This window comes from Glycine soja, chromosome 4 (genome assembly GCF_004193775.1).
Source record: "Glycine soja cultivar W05 chromosome 4, ASM419377v2, whole genome shotgun sequence".
Taxonomy (NCBI): domain Eukaryota; kingdom Viridiplantae; phylum Streptophyta; class Magnoliopsida; order Fabales; family Fabaceae; genus Glycine; species Glycine soja.
This window is the reverse complement of record NC_041005.1, coordinates 768370-791934: the sequence shown is the minus strand read 5'-3', so window position 1 is coordinate 791934 and position 23565 is coordinate 768370. Positions and strand designations below refer to the sequence as shown.

The 23565-nt window shown below is 33.6% G+C and overlaps 5 protein-coding genes and 1 long non-coding RNA gene across 8 annotated transcripts; 4 read left to right on the top strand and 2 right to left on the bottom strand.

The window, feature by feature from the left end:
• The first annotated feature begins 1226 nt into the window (after positions 1-1226).
• On the top strand, positions 1227-5734 carry LOC114408447. The gene is made up of 5 exons (XM_028371492.1): positions 1227-1376; positions 2083-2502; positions 3778-3824; positions 3922-4888; positions 5158-5734. Exons 2-4 carry the CDS (start codon positions 2187-2189, stop codon positions 4864-4866), a joined length of 1308 nt encoding a protein of 435 aa, XP_028227293.1. The 5' UTR covers positions 1227-1376; positions 2083-2186; the 3' UTR covers positions 4867-4888; positions 5158-5734.
• Positions 5735-6830: 1096 nt separating this feature from the next.
• Positions 6831-7806, top strand: LOC114408444 (late embryogenesis abundant protein-like). The gene is made up of 2 exons (XM_028371491.1): positions 6831-7153; positions 7310-7806. Exons 1-2 carry the CDS (start codon positions 6869-6871, stop codon positions 7523-7525), a joined length of 501 nt encoding a protein of 166 aa, XP_028227292.1. The 5' UTR covers positions 6831-6868; the 3' UTR covers positions 7526-7806.
• Positions 7807-8903: 1097 nt separating this feature from the next.
• On the top strand, positions 8904-12431 carry LOC114408443 (bifunctional phosphatase IMPL2, chloroplastic-like). Its single transcript, XM_028371490.1, has 9 exons — positions 8904-9201; positions 9271-9349; positions 9735-9829; positions 9915-9964; positions 10389-10513; positions 10702-10768; positions 11648-11737; positions 11857-11968; positions 12117-12431. The coding sequence occupies exons 1-9, from the start codon at positions 9003-9005 to the stop codon at positions 12185-12187; spliced, it is 888 nt and encodes a 295-aa protein (XP_028227291.1). The 5' UTR covers positions 8904-9002; the 3' UTR covers positions 12188-12431.
• Positions 11290-13779, bottom strand: LOC114408446. The gene is made up of 2 exons (XR_003665890.1): positions 13551-13779; positions 11290-13469 (listed from the first exon to the last, which is right to left on the bottom strand). It is a non-coding gene; the product is annotated as an uncharacterized LOC114408446 (long non-coding RNA).
• A 1960-nt stretch (positions 13780-15739) lies between these two features.
• On the top strand, positions 15740-16691 carry LOC114408047. Its single transcript, XM_028371172.1, has 2 exons — positions 15740-16001; positions 16277-16691. The coding sequence occupies exons 1-2, from the start codon at positions 15865-15867 to the stop codon at positions 16491-16493; spliced, it is 354 nt and encodes a 117-aa protein (XP_028226973.1). The 5' UTR covers positions 15740-15864; the 3' UTR covers positions 16494-16691.
• Positions 16692-17448: 757 nt separating this feature from the next.
• Positions 17449-21768, bottom strand: LOC114408442 (BEL1-like homeodomain protein 6). Of its 3 annotated transcripts, XM_028371488.1 has the most exons (6): positions 21667-21768; positions 21308-21437; positions 19837-21026; positions 18767-19143; positions 18595-18655; positions 17449-18406 (listed from the first exon to the last, which is right to left on the bottom strand). In XM_028371488.1, the coding sequence occupies exons 3-6, from the start codon at positions 20707-20709 to the stop codon at positions 17729-17731; spliced, it is 1989 nt and encodes a 662-aa protein (XP_028227289.1). In that variant the 5' UTR covers positions 20710-21026; positions 21308-21437; positions 21667-21768; the 3' UTR covers positions 17449-17728. The 3 variants fall into 3 exon arrangements, with proteins under 3 accessions (XP_028227289.1, XP_028227290.1, XP_028227288.1); XM_028371489.1 differs by lacking the exon at positions 21667-21768 and having other exon boundaries at positions 19837-21054; positions 21308-21636; XM_028371487.1 differs by lacking the exon at positions 21667-21768 and having other exon boundaries at positions 21308-21636.
• Between the last annotated feature and the right edge of the window lie 1797 nt (positions 21769-23565).

The window sequence follows — 23565 nt, the reverse complement described above, 5'->3', positions numbered from 1 at the left end:
TTACAATTTATAATACTAAAGTTTGTAAAGTAATCAACCGTGTTAAGAGTGTAAAAAGCATGTAAACGAGCGTGGAATTAAGCTGGTATTGATAAAATATAAGCTTTCGATCGTAAGTGACGAATAAATTGGCATTGAGAGACTTTTATTTTTGGGTAAGTATATTATAAGTCTCTGTTAGAAATTTCTTTTTCTTACCATATTTTTTTTATCTCAATGGTTTAGACAATTTTAGAATGATAGATTAAAAAAATGTGAGAATATTTAGTATATATTGAAAATGATTACATGCAAGTTATTGTATACTTTTTATTACAAAATAAAATGGCTAAATTCAAAAAGGGCAAAGGCAAGAGTATTGATTTGAATAATTAAAAATTAAACCATATAGTTTTTTATATCTTTATTTTGAGAAAATTGTTGCAAATATATGTATAAATGTAACCAAACGCTTTACATATTCTTTTAACCATGTTATAATATAACATCTTATCATCATTATCAATAATTAATATATCTTAGAAAACTTATTTGATTATCTTTATGCACTGTTTGGTTTAAAGGATGGGAGGAGAGGAAATAAATTTTAATGGAAGAAAAAGGGAGTAAATATTTTCTTGTTTGGTTCACAGAGAAAAGGAAAATATTTTAAAATATAATTTACTTTAATACCCTTATCATTTTGGATCTCAATACATAAATAAGATTATCTTAGTCAATACACTTTTAAATGTAATTTTCATCCTATTTTGTCCTACCTCTCTTCATTTATATTTAGCCATGGTCTTATCTCTTTGCAAATTAATGTTTATTATACTGTCATAAATATATGCACGATAGTTATCATATTTTTTAGAACCATTCCAGTAAAAAAAATAAAATTAATTGACATGATTAAGCTTCACCTAAACTGTGAAAGCAAGTAAACTAAGCTTGAAATTTAGTAAACTGATTTTCTTTGTCAATTTAATAAAGTCCCATGATTGAAAAATTGAAATAGAATTTAGGACTAATTAAGAAACAAAAAAAAAAAAGACTTTGAGGAGATTGCTTAGGGTAGGAAGCCACAGTACCAGACCGAAAGGAGGGGCCGGGAAAGTAGGAAGCTTTTGATTTTGGCTCTTGCATCAGAGTTTAAAATAATATGCAAAACGACATAAAGAAAAATAATATTCAAACTTTCAACAAGTGACTTAACTAATAAACGAATTTACGCATAAGCTGACTATTAAAAAGTTTAAAGAATGTTTATACAAGTGCGTACCGTCGCTACTGAAAGAAGAAGGAGGGGTCCTCAAACCGGCGTAAAAGAAACCGTCTGAAACGCTCCTCCTCTTTCCGTTCTCTCTCTCTGTGGCACTTGATTTCGTCAAAAGGTACGCGTGCTTCGGCGTCATAGTCATAAGATGTTTCCAATTTGCTATCACTGTATTAATATTATGTACCGAAAATCATGTTTATGCACCCAATTTCAAAATCACTAGTTTTTTTTTCCTTTCCCTCCTCAATTACTAGAATATTAGTTACTGCTATTGTTACTGTTCAAACTCTGGAGGTTTCCTTGATTTCAATTTGATTTTGAAGACTAACAGATTTATTGGATCATCTCCGACTCCCTTTTCAATTATTTTTGGGGAATTTTATTTTGTTTTAATTGTCTCGCCAGTGATGTGAGGTTGGTACGATATCCGTGATGAGGGTAAAATATCGTTTTTTTTTCTCGTCATATACAAGTTTTTCCCCTCTTCCTGCAGATTCTACTGTTTTGAATTTCTTGTGTGTTCGTCACTATCGATATTCTATTGTTTTAGATCGATTGCGAAGTTTGTTTTCTGTCTTTAAGTGGGTCACTTTAGTGTCCCCTTAAAATTAGAAAAGACCGATTGTACTTGCCCCTTTTTCAATTCTCTAACTTAATTTTGGCCGTGTTCATTTTTTTTGTGGGGTGCTTTGATTTGTTTTTTGGAATTTTGTTTAGCTTCAGCTAGATTACTGGTTGAGTGACAGTGAGTAACATGCTTTTGACTGTTATGTTATTGATCGTTGCAATTGATGGTGTGCCTTTTTTGGTTACTGTTCCAGGCAAAGGGATGTGTTCCCGAGTGAATGATGTTGGTTTGTATTTGCTGATGCAATTGGTGGTTATGTTGGTTTAAGAAGCTAAGAACTGTTGCTACTACTTCACAATGGGTGCTGCTTGTTGTGTTGCTGCCAGAGACAAAACTATACAAAGTGGATCAACCAGTGACAATTTGCATCGGAATGCTCGATGTTCTCCAACATGGAGCTTTCGGTGGGATCATCGGGGGCGTGTAGCTGGTGAAGATACTTCTATAAATTGGTTTTCAGATGGTATTAGCAGGAATGATGGATCAGAGAATAAAAATGAATCAGCATATGTGTCAGAGGATGGAAGTCCACTGCAGAATTATCAACAGAAAAGATGCCAAAAACCACCAATTTCGGAAGTAACTGCTGCACACAGGAGAAATTCAACTTCAGGTAACTCTTGGGAATTCAGCTTTCTGACTTTAAACATGGACCTACTTGGGTTGGACTTTCTAGAACTGGCTTTTGTGTTCATTATTCATAGTTCATTCTACACTATAATCACTATGATGTGTGAAAGATATGAAATTAGTACACGGTGCTACATTAAATTTTGAGACATGATGTCTTCTCACATATTTTTCTGCATCAAAAGCTATCAGACATGAGTAAAAATTGAAAATTAGCATCAAGTCTGGTTACTAAAAATGATAGTTCTGTAAATGCTCAAAGTTATTATGCCTGTGGAGGAGAGAAACTAACATCACAAAGTAAGAGCAGGAACAGCTGAACTATCAACTGGTTTTGGTTTATTTTTCACATTGTTGCACTAGCAGGCCTAGAGGAATTATATGGTTATTTTAAATATGATGGCACCATCAATCAAAGATAAATGAACTGTTAGGAATTCAAAATTTTCAGTTAAAGTTAAAACCACACACAAAATAAACAAAAAAGGAATGGGAAACAATTTTTGAGAATGATTTAGTTACAGACTTCCAGATAGTGAGATTAAGAAACCAGATTTTAAGACAATCTTAGATTTACGTGTGATGATTCTTTTTTTTTTTTTGGTGTTGGTGATAGTTTGTAGAAAAAAAAGAAGGTAGACTGAAACATGAAAATAATGGATGCATTTCAACCATTTTCCATCAAGATTATTGATGAATCAAACTTGCTTAGTTTAACGGGAAGTTACCAAAATATTGAAAATAATTGCTTACAGTATCGATGCTTGTGCTCCCTATAAAATCAAGCTGGCTATTCAATCTCCTTGGTTCAGGAAACACTGGAGACCATCCTTACATCATCAAATCTTGAAAGTTATCTATTTTCTTATAAAAAAGTTGTTTCTGTTTCTTCTGGGGGTTATACCAAACAAGTTAAGAAAGGTTCCTCTGTCATGCATTTTGGTTACTAAGGAGAAATCAGGGTAGAATTCTTAACACTTGGCTTAGTCAACTTAGCTCTTAATACAGAATATTCAAGTTTCTATTTTGGTTATTTAGATTGGTGAATTTTTATTAATACTTCCTCTTAGAGAACCTGGAAATATAGCTCAGGCAACTAAAACAATAAGTATAGATAAGGTGGTTTTGTATTACCTGCTTTGCAGCCTTTTAAAATATGGATTACAACACTTTAAATTTAACTAATCCAGTGGTTTACTATTATTCTGTTAATTGTTCCTTTGATAGTTTCTTGCATGGTTATTTGTGATAATTGCAGACCAATCTTTTTCAAGGACTGTTTCTACGGATGTGAACATCGAACAGGTGAGGTTATAAATATAATAGTGATTAGTGAATGTGTGTGTGAGTATAGTTGGTATGTGATTTCCTTGACACTCCCTAATGATGAATCACTTTCTAGGTGAATGGGTTGGCAGAATCATCAATAGTATCTTGCCCATCTCCCACAAAACCATCACTGCCTTCAACTTCATTATCAGCATCTCCTTTATCATCTCAATGTCACATACCTCCATCAAGTTCGACCCCTTTGAGGTGGCCCTGCCATTCCCCAGGACACCAGCTATCACAGCAAGCTTATGATAGCCGTATCCCAGCAGTTAAGTCACCCAGCAGCTTCTCTTTGTCTGACGAAAGGCCTGTGTTTTCTTCATGGAGCAATGAAGTGGGTATGCACTCCCATGGTGGATCTTCAGATGGTTGGTCTATACCTGGCTTTTCTGAGCTGATGGGAACACCCCAGAGAGAAAGATGGTCATTTGATAGTGAGTCCTATGGTTTTAACCGAGAAAGATTAGCTAGACCCAGTAGTTGGTTTTCAGCTTCACAAGTTGATTTGCAATCATGTGGTATTTGCTCAAAGCTTTTAGCAGAGAAGTCTTCTTGGAGCATGCAAAAGATAATTGCAAGTAATGACCTTTCTGTAGTTGCTGTCCTTGTCTGTGGACACGTCTGTCATGCTGAATGTTTGGAGATTATGACACCTGATATCAATAAGTATGATCCAGCTTGCCCAGTTTGCACTTTTGGTGAGAAACAAACTATAAAGTTGTCTGAAAAAGCTCTGAAAGCTGAAATGGATTTGAAGGCTAGAAACAATAAATCAAAGAATCGGGTTGTGGACAGTGATATTGACGATGATTCTGTTGTGTTTGATCACTTTAAAGGGAGAGGGCTTAAAGGTAAAGGTCCTAGGATAGACTCCAGTTCCAGTGGGAGAAGCTCCTTTGGGAAACCTTTTCTGAGGCGACATTTTTCCTTTGGATCAAAGGGTTCCAGATCCGTGTTAGATAATCACCCTACAAGAAAGAAGGGTTTCTTTTGGGCAAAATCTAGCAAGGAATAATCTGCTTCTTGGTTATTCGGAGGTCAGTGGCACCATCTTCATTTTATTGCATGCATATGTTTACCATTAGCATCTTTGAATTTAGCTTATGCCATGTATTGCAATGATAAGGTTTTATTGGTTTTCCATTCTATAGTTGGCAAGTTATTGTACTTCAAGGTTCTTTCAGGTTTAGTCGTGTGCAACAGAAATTGAACTTCCAACATTTATGCCCAAGCTGAAGTCTTAGCACGCCAGAAATCTTTAATAATTCTTCTGTACTAAACACTTTTTTCACTTTCTTTATCGCAGGTTCCACTGTTGATCTTCTGTGCATCCTCAATTGGTTTGTGAAAAGGACAAGATGCAATTCATGATTTCAGAGCTTCTGTATACACTAATCTGCGATTTCAACTGGATAAGAGGTTGAAGTTACTCTGTAAAGAAGACATACAGAAGTATAAGATGAACATACAGACGTAAAATATAGTGTTTGAGACCAAGGTTCTATCTGCATTGTACAGGTTGATTTGTTTATTTCATGGATATGATTCTTATATCCAAATGATGTTCTGTTGTCCATGGTTCTTTTACGCAATGCAAACCATTAGCCCTTCGGAGTTTCTGAAGTTAGGCAATGGTTTTCACAGATTGATAGGCAATACCAATTATTTCGATCGACTCTGGTTGCTTTTAATGACATAGCAGTTTCAGGATAGCCTATTATCAAACCAGTGTTTTTGTAGTTAGCAGATTGAATTACATACATTATTCTGATGTGTTGCCTTTAATGAAACAACGGTTTCAGCAAAGCAACCGGTCAAATTAATGTTTTTGTCGGTAGCAAATTGAATTATATGCATCTTCATTAGTGTGTTGTGTGCTTTCATTTATGTTGCTTTAATTAAAAAGAAATCGAAGGAGTTATGTTGCTTCTTGATTGTATGTTGAATCATGTAGTCATAAAATGAGAAATGTTAATTGCGACTATAGATTATAGAGTTGTGTCCCTTTCATTTATTTGTGTTTTTAATTAACATCACTAAACTTATGTTGTCCTCAAAATTATTAGGCAGTACTTTCTGTATTTCTTTTTTTTTGTCCATTTAGGGAAGTTTTTTTTTTCCTTTCATTTATCTGTTTATATAGAAGTTTAATATAATGTTATTCAGAGCTTAAATTTAATATACTATCTGTCTAAGAATTTTTACATTGCCAACCATTGAACTTGTAGATATGACTTCTAAATTAGTTCAAGTTAATGATTTTAATGATATTATGTCATATACAAGACAATTTGAGATTTTGGTTGATAAAATAAAAAGTTATGTTTTGAATATGTTCTTATTTTACTTGATTCTTAAATACTTTATATATTGAGAATGAGAAAAAAATGATTATGAAAATTGTATTAGGAATATAAAAAATATTTTTTAATTTAGCTATCAATAGCATTTTTCAAACTTTATCAATAAATGATTTTATTGTATTTTAGTATTGGTAAATATACCTTGAAGAGTTGCAAGCTTATACATCTTAAAGAGTAATGTAATGGAAATAATTTTGAAATAAGATATTTTAATTTAATAAATGATATTAATAATTTTGGAAATGAAAAAGCATATAGATGAAAAATTAAGTCTTAAAAAAAGATATTTACATAAATTAGCAAAAAAAATGATGATTGTTTTTTTACGATTTTAGCAGTGATGAAATTTGCGTATATTTAGCATCATCTAGACGTTTCCAAATTCCAAGTAGGGGGAGTATCGGACAAGGTGAGTAAAGAGGATGTAAGATTAGATTACAGCATGAGTGTGACACTACAAACAAAGAGACACGTGTCCTGTTAGGTGGCAAACGGGTGTGAGGTGTCTGTGTGTTCTCCTGTCACGTGTTGCCGCCGAATTACATGCATGTCTCCACCGCCATTGAGAGGAAGGAACTAATTACCCAGACTGAGCTATATATATAACTAAGTACTCAGCACTCAGCAGCAGATACTATTCAAGAGTTGAAGGAAATGGCTGAAGCACAACTACGAGACCAGCATGGCAACCCTGTCCCACTCACCGATCAATACGGTAATCCGGTTATCTTAACTGACGAGCGCGGTAATCCCGTCCAACTCACTGGTGTCGCTACCACCGCTACCGGCACAGCAGGTTCTGGGTTTGGGTCCTATGGTACCGGTGCTTACGGTGGTGGTGCAAGTGCAACCACCGTTGCAGATCTTTTGGCAACCCAACCAAGGAGTGGCAGGGAGGCTAGAGAGCTTCGTCGTTCCTCCAGTTCAAGCTCTAGCTCGGTATTCTCTCTTTCTTTTTCATTAATTTACACATGTTTTATAGCTTGTTCAAACTTCCATTTAGATCAAAATTCATTCTATTTAGCCCTTACGTCTTTTGAATATTTCATCACATGATATTACTTACATACACAGTTTTGGATAAATGTTTTATAGTCTGAGGATGATGGGCAAGGTGGGAGGAGGAAGAAGGGAGTGAAGGATAAAATAAAAGAGAAACTACCAGGGGTAGGAGGAGGGAATAATAATAAGGAGCATGCACACACAACAACTGCTCCAACCACCGCCACTAACCACCCTGCTGATCAGCATGAGAAGAAGGGCATAATGGAGAGGATCAAAGAAAAATTGCCTGGCCACCACACCCACTGAAAACCTGCGTTACATTACCATATGTTTGCGCCTGTCTGTCTTATATATGTAACATAAAGTACTATATATGTCATGGGCTGAGTATCTTGTGCAATTATGCTCTTTATATTATGTTCAGAATATATATCTGATTATGTCACTATCTTGATTCTTTTGAATCATGTATATGGATGTGTTCCATCTTCTCTTTGTATGCACCTTCGATTAATATCTCGGCCTCGATCGCATCAGTGTGACTTCTGCTTTTATTTTATAATAATAACGCTTCTTTATAATATCAAGTTCAGCTAGTATATATAAGCTGCGTGTTTTCATGCGCTGTATTGTCATTGTCATCATATAATCGTCTATAAATCTGGCAATTTCCCAGTTGCTTAATAAATACATCGTTTCACGGGGTTTCATTTCAACACAATAGTAACATGAATAATGGTGTGGAAACTGCCTTTTTGTTTTACTCGATCCGTATCTCTGCATACGTATCCATATAAATTTGGACATGCTCACTTTTTTTCATACTTCAAATTCAATGGGATTGGAGTTCACTTTTATTTACCTGCAGACTGAAACAAATTTTAAGCATCGCAGTTTGATGTCTCTGCGATTTGCTCCATTCCTTTCTCTCTCTCTGATTCATTTCCCCTGTTTGGTTAGAAGAAAGTGGGAAGGAGAAGGAAAATGTTTTTTTTTTTATTTATTTAATTTTTACCTAGCTAGTTTGTTAAAATTTTTTGAAGCAGAAAATAGGGTTAAAATTGCTTCCCTCTTATTTAGAGGTCTCTCTTCCAGTAAGGAGTTCAGTTTTATTTTATGTGCTACCTTCTTTATTGCTATTTATATAAAAAAATAATAATATATTATTTACATTTTTCTCTTCCCTCACTTTACGAACAAATGTGATGTTTTCTCTCCTTCTCTTGAAATAAATCAAAGAAAGAGACCTCTCTTTCCTCTCCTTGTCATCTAACAACACTTTTAAAACCTATATTGTACCCTCCCAAACTCCAATCCTATTCTAAGAAGTTAAGACTTCATATAATTTCAGTCTTTTCAGGAGATAGTAGTTAGTTGGTACATACATGGTAGAAAACAAATTATATGTGACGGATAATTAGCTATTTAAACTAGAAGTTTAATTTCCAATAAATTTGTATGTTTTCCTGATTGATTTTCAAATCACATATCATTTTGGCTTTTGGGAGTTTTGTTTCGTTTTAAAACTTCTGTCATTTTAATAATCTCCAACAAATTAATAACATTGCAGGTTATAAAAAGAGGGAAAAAATAACTTTTAAAAAATTGTTTATATATTTGAAACGGCGTCGTTCTGATTATTAAAATGGCAAGAGCAGAGAAAGTGAGAAACAGCGAAAAGGGCACGAATGGAAAAGTGGAAAACTCCTCATTTGTTTTTTGTGTGTTTAGTATCAGCTGCCATTGAAGCCACGAAGCAAAGAGATTGAGAGTGGCAATTGCAATGTTCTCACAGTGCCATTTTCTCTCTCACTCCCCAATTCCCAATACTACCTTTCGTCTCAGAGCCATGGCGCCTCACAGCACGCCTCTTGAACTCAATCGCTTCGCCGAGGTCGGTAACAAAGTCGCCGATGCTGCCGGAGAAGTTATCCGCAAATACTTCAGAAAAAACTTCGACGTTATTCACAAACATGATCTCAGTAACTTCATTCTCCACTTCCTTTTCATTTTTTTTTATTTCTGTGCTTTTACTTAATGTTGCATTGCAGGTCCAGTAACCATTGCAGATCAATCTGCTGAGGAGGCTATGGTTTCAATCATACTAGACAATTTCCCTTCTCATGCCATGTAATTATTTAGTCCTATAATCTTCTTGTTGCCGAGTAATTGGAGATTTTATTTTATTTTATGGTTTCAATCATACTAGACAATTTCCCTTCCTTGTTATGCCTCTTGAACCTAATGAAATAAGGGATTTACTATTAGAAAACTTGAATTTGTCTGTGCTCCAGAATTCTAGCCTTTAGATTGATTATTTTGCATTGAAATTTATGTTATTTAATTTACAACTAAAACAACTAAACAAGCAAGAAGTGTATAATGCTGCTGTTTCCCTAGTGCTTATGTACATGGGTGATCAGCAGCAGAACCCATGGCATACTCCATAAAACTTGCAACAGGATGGTAGATTCTGTAGACTGAAGCTCAACACTGGATTTTCACTAAATTGCAGTTACGGAGAGGAAAATGGGTGGAGGTGTGAAGAAAAGAATGCTGATTATGTTTGGGTATTAGATCCCATAGATGGGACTAAGAGCTTTATTACTGGTAATTTTCTTTCATTGTTATATTATTGTTGACTCAAGAGTTCCCAAATTTCACTTTGACTCCGCTTGTTTTGTATCCAATTCAGGGAAACCTGTATTTGGTACTCTCGTTGCTCTTCTACAAAATGGCACACCAGTAAGTATGTCTCATCTCTTGAATGCTTATATGGAGTTGGACCCGGTCACACTAGATTTTCCTTGAACTCCATCACTAATTATTGCAACCGTCTTACTAAAGAATGAAGAAAACGGAATATTCAATCATCTTGATTTCTTTAATATTTTAAACAAGTCCGAGTCTTTTTTTCTTTATGCATTACAATATGAAAACAAATGAAAAGAAAAAAATGGAAAATGTCAACATCAATTGATTGCATTCTTTCTATTAACTGATACACTTTCCAATTTGTAAGTAATACTTGGTATTTTTAACAACATAGTTAGACTGGGGACAAAGTGAGGATGTTGTCAACATAAACTACAAATTGAAATTGATCTTGTCATCATTTTCAGTCAAGTCGTAAACTTTATGTTGTTGAGTTTGGTTTCCTTTTCAATAGATCCTTGGCATAATTGATCAACCTGTGTTAAGAGAAAGGTGGATCGGGATAGCAGGAAAGAGAACCTCACTGAACGGACAAGAAATATCTACACGCACTTGTGCGGACCTTTCTCAAGCATACCTGTATACATTTCTTCTTTTTCCTTAGCAAATTTTATTATGCATTGTTTCTTGAGTGGAATAGGGTTGTTCTGGAAGGAGAGTAGTTGACATTTATTTTCATTATCTGGCATCTGCAGCTTTTGACATGGCTAGCATAGGTTTACAAGTCTAACTGTTATCAAATCTAATTTAATTTTTTCCCTGTATAGGTACACCACAAGCCCACATCTGTTCAGTGGAGATGCAGAAGAGGCATTCATTCGTGTTAGAAGCAAGGTCTGTTAACATTTTTATTGCATTTTTAACATAAAGGGACTCCACATAATATCATAAAAGGATAAAATATACCGTCAGAATATTAGTTTGAGGTGTGCTTTTTCCCAATTTTAATACTGTTTAGTTTGTATTAATGCAAGCATTGATCACAATTTCAAAAAACACAGGGTTGGTGCACATGAATCCACTTGTGTTGTGAACCTGTTCAGTTGATAATAAGAATACTGCAATCTTTTTTTATTCTATATATTTTTATCATTACACATAAGGGAGGAGCCGTGCGAGATTTTCATCTCAAGTACGGTTCTGGAGCTGAGATTCTTTGAACCAAATAAGACCGTAACGGATGTCAGCTCAATCTGAAGGAAATTATAAGGAAGCTTTACAGAATTATTATGAGGCTATGCGACTGAAAATTAATCCCTATGTCAGCTCAATATGAAGGAAATTATAAGGAAGCTTTACAGAATTATTATGAGGCTATGCGACTGAAAATTAATCCCTATGATCGAAGTTATATACTTTATAACATAGGCCTTATCCATACAAGTAACGGAGAACACACTAAAGCTTTGGAATATTATTTTCTGGCGCTCGAAATCTATTATTGTATTACTGAATTCACCTCTCCTGGTCAATTTGATCCTAAAATCTATGCATAATTACATATTATTTACAACACCTTTTTGACCATTACAATGTCAACCCTTCTGAACTACTGAAGTATCAGAGAATATGAATCCAAAATGTCACACTGCACTTTGTCTTCTGCTTAGTTATGTCTCTATCAATGCTACATTATTGCCAAAATGAAAATTTTTCTGTTCCCAAAAATATGTATATCTATATTTACAGTTATTCCTTTTTGCACCTTTACAGGTTAAAATTCCATTGTATGGCTGCGACTGCTATGCATATGCACTTTTGTCTTCTGGTTTTGTGGATCTTGTTGTTGAGTCTGGTCTGAAGGTATGCTGCACTCTCACCTTTGGTTGCATGTTTAACTTTAGAAACTTTTGCCCAGTGTAGAGCAAAACGTACCCCAAGATGATTAAAACAATATTTGTTTGTTAAATATTGTATTTCAGCCATACGATTTTCTTGCATTGATTCCTGTTATTGAAGGCGCTGGAGGTGTCATAACTGATTGGAAAGGAGATAAACTGTTTTGGGAAGCTTCTCCACTTTCAATCGCCACAAGTATGTATCTCTCCTTAGCCCTAGTTTGAATTTCATTCTTAATTGCTTTCTTGGTCTTCTTGCCACCTTGAATAAAATGAGACCCAAAAGTTTTGGTCACTTATCGAATATCGCTCCTTTGAAGCTTTGTCTTATTTGCATGTGGCAGGTTTTAATGTTGTGGCTGCTGGTGACAAACAGATTCATCAACAAGCTCTAGATTCATTGCAGTGGAAGTGATAGCTTGAATTAATCTTCAGTGCAAATAATCTTCTCTGCAAATGGTCTTGATTCAGATGTTCCTAAGGACATGTATTACCGTACCATTTTCTGGCATTTAAGTTGAAAACCATGTACTCAGAATCTTGAATAAGTTCCTGCAGAAATTAACCTCTTTCTCTATTGGTTGGTCACGAACTCTTCAACACCTTGTAACAAGTTCCAAATTCAAAATAAACTCTATAAATAAATTTGAAAACTCTAACCAGAAGTTTTTCAAAATTTAAGGAAGTCACGTCTTCCACTCATTTTCAAATTTATCAAAGGAGTTAGAATTCCATGTTATTGTAATATGATCGTTTCGTATAAGTTAATGATGCTGCCAACCTGTTTTAAGATAGATTGATCGAATTAATATAAAGTAAGTGCTGAAGGCCAAAATAATCCAGTTTTATAATTGAGTTATGGACAAATTAATATTATTAGAAAAGTATAAGATTAGTAGACAAAGTACGGTACCTCGAATTTATTCTACCTGCAATTTTTTTCCGTGAGTGTTGAGCCATCATCTAATTGACTTTAATCCTTCAAATTTTCAAACGAATTGTTATGAACATTGTTTCCACCTTAAGTCAGACGTATATTCTTTTTAATTGATGATTTATTTTTTCACTGGACAATAACAATCTGAGCAGACATCAGAAGTGAAGGATGGTAGTATTTCATTCATCGCAAACGGTAAAGTACATCTTCCAATTAAATCTAAACTTTCTTCCATTCACCAAAAGCATATTGGGTAGCGAGAAATTGAACTTGCGGTACAACTTTTTTATACGATGAACGGTGATGTCCTTCTTTTGTCTTACAAATTTAAAAAGGAAAAGAAAATGTAATGAATGTGATATCAGAAATGCATTAACCTGCAAAGCATTTGAAAACTGGCTAGAAGAAGTCAAACAATGAAGGGTGCAGTAGTCCTTTGTGTTGCAACCAGACAAACATCTGTGCCAAGTGCTAACAACAATTTGATTTTATATCCTGAAATTTACATTATAATGGGCGCTTGATTCCAGTTTCTTTGTTTCATTCAATTTGCGCACAGCCAGAAGGATCAGAAACACAAAAGGCCAAGGCAATTAAGAATTTATAATAAGTGCATGCCCTTCCCCCCAAAAATTCCGTTATCAAATTGGGAACACATTACCTTCACGAAATCTCCATCAATCACATAATCACGTTGTGCCCGAATGGCGAACAAACCAGCTTCAGTGAAAACATTACGAAGATCAGCACCATTGATCCCCTGAAAAGTCAAAACAACAAACTAAACCATTAGGAAAAAGAATGAGAAATACTTTCAACCTGCATATAACTCTAATTTTACCTCAGCAAGCTTCGCAACTGCTTCAAAGACGATTTCACCAGCAGAATAGATTTTGAGGATTTATTTCCTCAGTTTTCGCAAATACATTCTGCCTGATCGAGTACAACAACATCAATTGGGCTTTGAAGTGAAAAAGAAATGCGAACCTATTGGGACCATGCGAAACGCTTTCTTTGATACTCGGCCACCACCGCAGAACGACGTCGTGCAGCTAAATGCTAATGCTCTTCTTCACAGTTCTCAATTTCATCTCGGCCAAATAAATTTCGAACCATATTTAAGCACCTTTGCCGCCACCCCTCACCAACATATTACTTTTACTTTCAAGTCATCATTATACTATTTTTTTTTTATTTCTTGTAGTAATTGTTAATATACTCAGAAAATTACATTTCACTATTATTTTACTATTTTCATTATTTAGGATAAATTTTTATTTTTCTATAATTAATTTTTTTAATCAATATTTTTTTAATATGTAAACTACAATTTAGATTATTTAAATTATGATACAAGATTATTTTTAATTATTAATAATTTATTTTAAAATCTATTAATAATTAGGATAATATTTTTTAAGAATTTAATTGAAATGCATTTTGAGTTAAAGAATTTTCATACTACCATATAATTATAAATGATCTATATAATAAGATTGCTAATTTTTTTAATAATATTTTTCAAAGATATATTAAAGTGATTTCTATATAGTTGATGCGGACGGTATATCAATTTTTTTTATTAGGTGTGTGATTATTCGCATTCTAAATAAATAAAATAATATTGTTATTTATACTATTTTAAAAACTTATATTTAATTTTTTTTAAGTGGGAGGGGCGAATATGAAACTACATCTCTTATGATATTTATTGTTAATAGAGAATCCCGGGAGAAAAGACTACATTTCAAAATTAAGTTGGAAACAATCTTTGTTTATTTAATATCATTTCCTATTAGTCAGGATGTATCCACGATGCATCGTGGCTTAGGTTGATTACCAAAAAATTTTTATATTTGTATTATTCAGGATCCACAAAATAAGTGTGACATCCTATATGGTATTCTTTGAGACACGTGTCAACCCTCCACGAGTTCTGTAACAGGAACATGGACACTCAACCCTTGACAGTCGATTCCTTAGCTAGAAGGTTATCTCTAACTTATTAATATTTGAATCTCTATGTGGAATATATATAATTATTTACTAGTTTTTATCTATAAGCTATCATTTATCTCTAACATTATGTACAAGTTATCGATTATTATCTATAAGTCAGAAATTATCTTCAAAGGCTATAACAACTCTTACAAACAAGAATCCACATTTACGCCATACTCCAATAAATATCATGTTTCATCTAACTCTCAACACATCCCACACACTCAAACACATCTCTCTCTATCATTTACTTTAATCACATTCACCCTCACATGTGATAGTTTCAAATTTTGGTAAGTATAATACCAAATATTGGACTATTGGAATAAATACTCGTTTAATGTTTTACGCATAATCCCTCTGATTCTAACACTGAATTAGGATGATGTTTTATGCATAATCCCTCTGATTCTAACATTGAATTAGGGTGATGTATGGAAATCTTTATCCATAATTTAAAGCTGTTGAATTTTGTGATGAGAGTCCAAATTTCACCTTAATTAACCTAATAAGCGAGACATTAAACAAGTACATTCCTATACATTATGAATCTTGATGTGTGCAGACTACACGAATAGATACATGTAACAAATTCTTTCTTGACAAAAAATTTGGAACAATGTGTATTAAAAAACAATTAAATACTTTAATCTCTTTTACACATATATTTTTTATTATTATGTTTATTGATATTGAACTTAATTCTATCTAGACCAATGTAAGGTTGATATTTTAATTTTCATGCCTTTAGATTTATGCAATTAAGTATTTTTCATTTAATAATGCCTTTGAAATTAAACACTACATGAGTGACATGACCATTGCCCAAATATTTCCCTCTTTCCTCTCTAAAATGGATGGTTGTATTACCCTCCTCTTCTTACCCATTCTTTATTGGTCTATATTTTTATTTGCACGTGTCAGAGGAGGTCTGGTAACATGCTAAAATGAGAAATGAAGAGAAAGAAGGGTAGAACTTTGCATGCATGCCTTCAGCCAAAAAATAGTAGCATCTTGAATGATCAAGAGGAAGTGTAGACAAAGGATGTGATCATAACCCTGTATCTATAAACACCAAACATAATAATGGGTGAAGATTTATTCAAAACCTTCCCATATTTATTGAACCCGAAACCAAACCCTATCCTTGACGAATGAAATTCTCACATCATTTTTCTCACAATCAGAATTCAGCGTTGGGTTATCTTTCTTTCCCTCTCGGCAATATGGAGCAAGAAATTGACAATTTGATATCAAACATGGGTTCACTTGGAACCAGCTTTCCACCAAAGTAAGAGCATTCAGCTACAAAAAGAAAAAAGTCCATGTTTGTTTTCATTTGTTCGTATAGAGTTTAATTTTGATGCACTCTTGGTACAAAAAAATTTCACACTAAATAAATTAAAAATCACTTTAGAGTTAATTAGATATGATTTTTAAAATAATTATTACAAAAATTAACAATTTTTTAATTACGTGCATAGCATGCATGATGGCAATTTAAAAAACCTTTGAACTATTAAATGTATTTTAATTAATTTTAAATTTTGACTTTTGTTTGCACAGGAGAGGATTGTCAAGGTATTACTCGGGAAAATCAAGATCATTTGTTTGCATGGAAGATGTACATTGCGTGGAGGATTTGAAGAAACCAGAACATTATTCTGATACAAAGAAAAGGAAGAAACGTTCGCACAGAAAGGAATTGCTCAACCTTGCTCCTTATCCATGCCGAAGGGCACCAAGTTGCACTCAATTAACTACCCCATACGTCAACGTGTAGAACTTCAATTTTGTAGCTGAAATTCCATATGATCACTCTACATTTTTCCCACATCGATCCCATCTTCCTATGCCCATGTGTATATATATTTAAGCCAATTTTATTATTAAAGCAAAAGTGTGTCACGCTTTTATGCGGTTTGTTTGTATCAGTGTAGATAATTGAAATAAAAAAATTATGATTCGGTGTAATCCTTTTTGCCATTGTTTTTCCTTGCCACTACTGGAGAAATTGGAATAAACATATTATTTCTTCCCATATTGGATACCATCCCAATTCAATGATTGTCATGGACATGTAATATATAATTCTTGTCTTGCCATGAAGTTTTCTTTTATTTTAACTTTATCTTTCGTTCCTTTAATTTGTATTTTGTGCAATTTTGATCCTCTAAAGCTTTTTTAGTAAATTAATTCCTTTATTTTTAAAACCAAGCAAATTCCACTCCTCTGCAAAAAAAAATTCTATTTAAAGTTCTCAAATTCTCATTTTCTAAGTATTTGACGATCTATAATAGATTTGAGATATGATATAACTTTAAATGTTTAGAAGTTAAAAATTGAATAAATATTTGAAAGATATTATAGAATGTGAGATTAGGGTTTAAGGAGGACAAAATTGAGATTTTTTTTTATTTCAAGTAAAATTTAAAGTTTTGATTAATGAATTTTAAATAGAAAAAGGTTTTAAAATAATTTAGTTGATTCAAGTTTATAAAAAAGTAGAAAATGATAACTTAAAGGTTTTAACTTTTAAATAAAAAATAATCAATGGAAGTATCAAATTTGTTTAATTCAATGAAAATTTTATCTTAAGAACAAAGGCGGCAAAGATTAAAAAATCACACAAGTTTTATACCTACCAAATCCACTCTCATTTAAATATAATATTTCATTGGACTGCCAGTTCGTGTCCAGTGTGCAAGTTTCATGTTTAATATATTCAATTCCAAGCATTAATACAATAATCAGCCAATCCATTTATTATTTACCATTCTCACGTTTCTTGATTTCTTCACAGCAAAATAGACCTAAATATACATGTTTCCTTCTACACATTAACCATAAGATAGATCTTCCCAATAAATTTCATGATATCATACAACTGTTTTGTCAGTCCTATCATCCTTTGAGGGACCACTGAGTTCCTTCTATGATTCACTGTCTGTAAAATGGTCCCAACATCAGCACTCACCACTCTTTTCCTTCCCACGGAATGATTGCAAGAGATTATCATCATACTTCAAAATCATGTAGCATATGAGGTGAATTTAACCTTTGTTGTTGGTTTCCAGCACCAATGCACTCAAGTTCTGTTGTCTCTACTCCAACTGTTGAAGCTGCGGTCGCTTTGGAGATGTCGTCCTCCCTCATGGAAACCAAACTGAGATGGGTCTTACCAGGCAAAAAATTACCTCCTTCACAATGCTGCAAACCCAATGTTAGAGACACTCCACTTCCTGACTTGAACCTCTCAGACTCTGGCATTTGGCATGTTGGACCAACTGACACAAACCTCTTATTAGTAGCTCCATCAGACTGAACAACTGTGTCATTAGAGAAGAGACCACAATCATCCAAATTTCGCCTATGTTCAGTTTCAGCCCCATAACCTCCATTTATGAGACTAGCTAATCCAATGGATGCCATCATTTCTGTATCAAGAGCCTGATCATGTCTGAGGTCCTTAGCTTGTCCACCACTGTGATTTGTATCGGCCACAATTGGACTTTGACAGTGCTGCGAATCATCACCCACATCATTGGAGGTCTTGACATAACTTTTTGTTACCTTGGACACATTTTCAGATGAAGAATTTGAGTCCATGCCAGCAATACAATTATCTTGCTTGTACATCTCTTCAATCATAGGTTTCCATAGACGCACTCGAGCATTTATAAACCAATTTGACACCTAATTCAAGCAAAAAAAAAAAAGGCGTTCATTGCAAATAAAACTATCACCCTCTGGAGTTCTTTTGAAAAAATAATTTCAAGCAACAAATGAAAAAATAAAAAACACTTTTTTTTCTCATCTTATAATTAACACAAGAAAGCACTATCTATCATGTTGCTAAAATCATATTCAAGTTGTTTTTCTACCTGACTTCTGGTCAAGCCTGTCTGTCTTGCTAGCATGATCTTATCAGAATCCTTTGGATAGCTATGAAAAATAGAAAATACCAATTAGATTAAATAACCACAATGATCATGGTAAAATAGTTACAAAAATTTACAAAAAAAAAAAGACCAAGGTTGGTATGCGAGGGTTTACGGATGAAGGAAATGCTCAAAAAGCCAAGCGCGAAGAATTGAAACAGAGCTTTCTGGAAGCCCCCTTTGTGGTCTCCATGCATGTTGCATCATGCCAAACTGCTGAATAACCCTCTGTTGTCGGATTTGTTGGTCCACATACTTTAGTCTTGCCATTCCAACTCCATTGTTACTTCCAGAAGCATCTTGCTCTCCAAGGTTCTTTTGTGTTGCACTGATTTGACCAGTGATTGCATCACGCAAACACCGAAAATGGCATGAAATGGTTTGCAGAGCAAGGGCTGTGTATGGTTTAGCTGCTCCACATCCTGCTATCACATCAAATGATGACACTACAGTCTGCATCTGCTGATAATATTGTTTATACCTATTGTCAACCTACAGCAATTGACAGGGGGCCATTAAAACTATATTGTTGCTACAAAGAAGAGCAGAATGTATGTTAGTCTAGGAGGCTCTATCAACTTTATGGATTTAACTATAAAATTGGCACCGGATACATCATCTTATGTACTAAATTACACAAAAACAAAAACAGTGAATGTGAATTTTACTTTTAGCGTGCCAGTTAGATCCATCCATGAAACTATACAAAGATAAAAAGGAGGAAATAACAATTAGTTCTACCCATATCATCTTATTTTCAGTATCACATACCAGGAGAGGGTTTTTTTCAGATAGATATCAGTCATAAAAGATAATATCAACAAAATAGATCCAATATTTGCACTTGTATCACTTCAACATATTCCTTTTTCATGCTTTAAGGTGCTTAAACCACTGTTAAAATGATGATTAATATACAGGATAGAACAAACATAATTATGCTCTATCAGGGGAAGAAAGTCAATTTCCGTTATCATAGTTTAGCATGCATTTATTTAACAAATGCTGACACACATGAACATACACACAGGTGAGATGGAGTTATAATATTCAAATTGGGGAAGGTTACAGCGACTCATAACTCTGAGAAAATCTACATTTTCTTTTATAGATATATAGTCAGGGTCAACTGTTTGAAGAAATCGGAGTTACAAAAGTATGGGAATCTACATAAATATGTCTTACCTCGTCCAACATTGACAAAAGCTTTGTTAACTTGTGGTGCAGATCTTGTTTTTCAGCATGTGAAAGCTCACAAGAGGTCTTACCAGTTGAAGCTTGAGAATTAGGCACTCCATTTGCAGAAGGCCTGTCGTTTTCTAGTTGCTCATCATCCTCCTTAGAGTCCTTCTTAGATTTCTCATGTGTGCTATGACTTTTCATAGCAGGTCTTTTAATAGCTTTTCGGATGTCAACAACTTCATCAAGTAGTAGTTGCACTGTCTTGAGGTATTTGGAGCTAGGAACTGTTTTTCCAACACCAGACATTCCATGAAATGAAAAATCCGCTTTGGCCAAATCTTGATTAGCTTCAGGTAAGCCAGGTGGAAGATTTTCAGAATGTCTCATACCCTCATCTCTAGATGAATCATTTTGGTAGGCCTCATTACCCGAAATTGAAGGATTAGTACCCAAAAATGAATCAAAACTTGAACTATGAATTCCTGAGGGTATATGGGTTCCAAGGCTGAGAGATAATCCATGACCTTGTAAGTTCTGTCCATCCATAGGTTGTCTGACTAACATTTCACTTCTACCTTCCCTCCATGCACTGAAATCATGAAACCCAGTTTGGAACCCACTAATATTGGCAAAGATTTCTTGTTGTTCAGGAGTGGAATGTGAAGCCCCTACTGATGGTGATGGAATCACAAAGCAATTGTTTTGCTGCTGAGAATTGCCAGACAGTGCTTCTGAATATGATCCAGAGTTCATATAAAATGTCATATTGCTCGGCAAAACTGGTGTCTCGGGATATGAATTAGGCAAAGGTTCCCTAAGACACAGCATAGGCACTGCGTTCCTTTCATTACTTGAACTCGTATAGTAAGTTGCCATAATTTTAGGACAGTGGGAAAACCCACTGTTTGAAAAATCCTAAGATAGATTACGGGCGGCGGCTACCTATAAGTAAAACAGCAAACTTATACACACAACCTATTTTGCTAAGCAAATGAGACAAATATTGTCTGAACTTTTCTGATTCCTAGAAGTCACAGAATTGGTGGGTGCTGCAAAGTTTGGAATTTCATATTGTTCAATCATGAAAGTTGAAGCAAAAGTTGAATGCCTCCTGAACAGAATTTTTATGCAGTAACATAACAATTAGTATGTCACCAACGTCATGCTTCCATTGCAGATCTTCAATCTCGGGCCTACCAGGCATTACACATAAGAATTAAGCTTCAAAAAGAAGAAAAGAAAAGAAAAAAAAAATCAAAACTCACTTGCATAAAATGAAAAAGAAAACAAAGCAGGTTTAAAATAAAAGCCACTAAACATGCCCACATTCGTGTAAAGTAGTCTTAGCAATGATGATTTCAAAGAGAGAAAGATGCAGAGAGGACCGAACTTTGGTTTCTGAACTCAATTCCAGAAAACAAACCAAATACCAGGAGTAAAAGAAAGAGTATCCCATCAAAGAGAAGAGACTTACACCGGGTTGCAGAGGATAAGTAACCCAAGAACAATAACATATGCTACTCTTTGGTTGGAACTTGAAAGGAAGTGCAACATTAAAGCAAGGCGGGAGAAGCAGTTTTCTGTTCAATAGTTCATCTCATAATCTGAAACAAGAATGAGTGAGTGAGAACAAAGAAAGAAAGGAAAGACAGAAGGTGGGACCTAGATAGCTTCATTGATATATTAAAGGGATGTGTGTTGTGTTGTGTGTATGGTGGGGAGAAGGGAAGAAAGATGAAGAGAAAAAGAAAGGAGAGGAGATAAGAGTGAGGAGAGAAAGGGAAATAAGCAGTGAGAGAGAGAGGGAGCAGTGTGGAGGTGGGTTGACATTACATTACATAATGTTGCCCTGTCTTTGGGATTGGTGCAAAATCACTGTTGGTGTTGGGAGCAGCTTCAATTTGCGTCACAATGAACTACCTTCACACCAAAGTACTAAAAAAAGCTTGCCATGAAACTGCAAAACTAAAAAAACAGATTAGTTGCACTTCTTTTATTAATAAAAAAAAAATACCTGAATTTATATATCTTACTATGTCAAGGCTCTTTGAAAACAGTTTAATGAGAGTTTCGTGTGAGTTTTTAGTAATGTATTGTTTATTATTAGTTAATATTTTTTTGCAAAGTCTATTAAATTAAGAACGAAAGCCACTGTATAAAAATGAAACACGCATTTAACGAGAGTCTCTTGTAAGTTTCAAGTGATATTAAAAAAAATATTTGAAAAGAACAGCTGATAAAAATATATTATTAACATTTTTTTACTATCCACGATGAGGTTAGTGTGACTTAAAAATAAGTAAAAACATTGAACAATGACATTTATTGGAATATTAATTTAAAGAAAAAATATTTTATACAATGTGAATAAAATTTACACTCTCATCCGATTAAAAAATGTTACGTAGGTAAGTTTATTAATTTTTAAAAATTACTTGAAAATCATACCTATTATAATTTTTTATTGATTAATAATAGTGTAAAAATCTTGCATAGAAATTGAACTACACGTTAAAAATAAAAACCTTTATAATAACTTCCATAAAACCTAACAAATTTGTGATATTTACAAATATTATTACTAAAATATTTTGTTTTAACATCCTTGATTAATTAGAGGTAATCATAGGAAAAAAATTATGTTAGGCAAAAAAAAATTACACTCACAAATATTCGTAGATAAAATATCATAATATCAAATATCTATCTTTAACAAGTCATCACAAGTTACCAGTACAAGTATTTTTACTATCCAATTATTAATGGGGGAAAGACGGGTATCATAGTACCAGAATTTGTTAAGCTTATTGTCTTTCTTTCTTTTGCCAAAATGATGCTCAAACAAGACAAGTTATAATGGCAAATGAACCGATTGAACGTACGTTGAGAAGAAGCTTGCTTTCCTCTTCCCTTTAGCATATGAAAGGACACTCCAGTCCCTTACAATAATGTGCCTTAAGCCACGTTTCTCATCACCATGTGTTACTACAAATCTAAGAAAAAAATTATTAAGAAATATCCATGGATACATGTGGATATAAAAAAATTTCACCAACAATTTTTAAGTGGGTATATGGTGGATAACAAGACAAATTTTCTCTAACAAGACATATATAGCTATTAATTATGCTTATGTTTGTCTTTCCTAAAGTTGGGGTCATAACAATAATGATGATGACAATGTAATGAGATGACGGTGGTAGGAATAAAGACAATATTAATAGTGATGTCGGTGGTTTATGATAATCGATAAATAGTCAGAGCAATTATGATAAGATGAAAATCAAGATAAAAGTGATAATGACTCGATGACAGTAATAATGAAAATGATGATAACCAAAGCTACAAAATAAGGCAAAAAATTACATAATATCACAAGTTTTAATCCTTTACATCAACTATGAAATTAATCTCCGGTCCAAAGTTTAGTCATTCTAAAAGTTTATTATTACTCTCCAAGAATGCATTATGCGGGGATCAAACTTAAGTTTTTCTCACTAAACTTAGTGTGTGTTTAACTCAGTTATATCCATTGAATTCTCTCTTATTTTCTTTAAAGGAACATTTCATGTATTATTCTTTTTTATTTTTTAAATTAAAATTAAAGGCTTTTTAAAAAAAAGTAATAATTAAAATAAATTCATATAACACTTTAAATTATTTATTATAAATAGAAAATATAATTTATAATTTAAAAGTATTTAATTATAATATAGTTTATATAAAATTTAA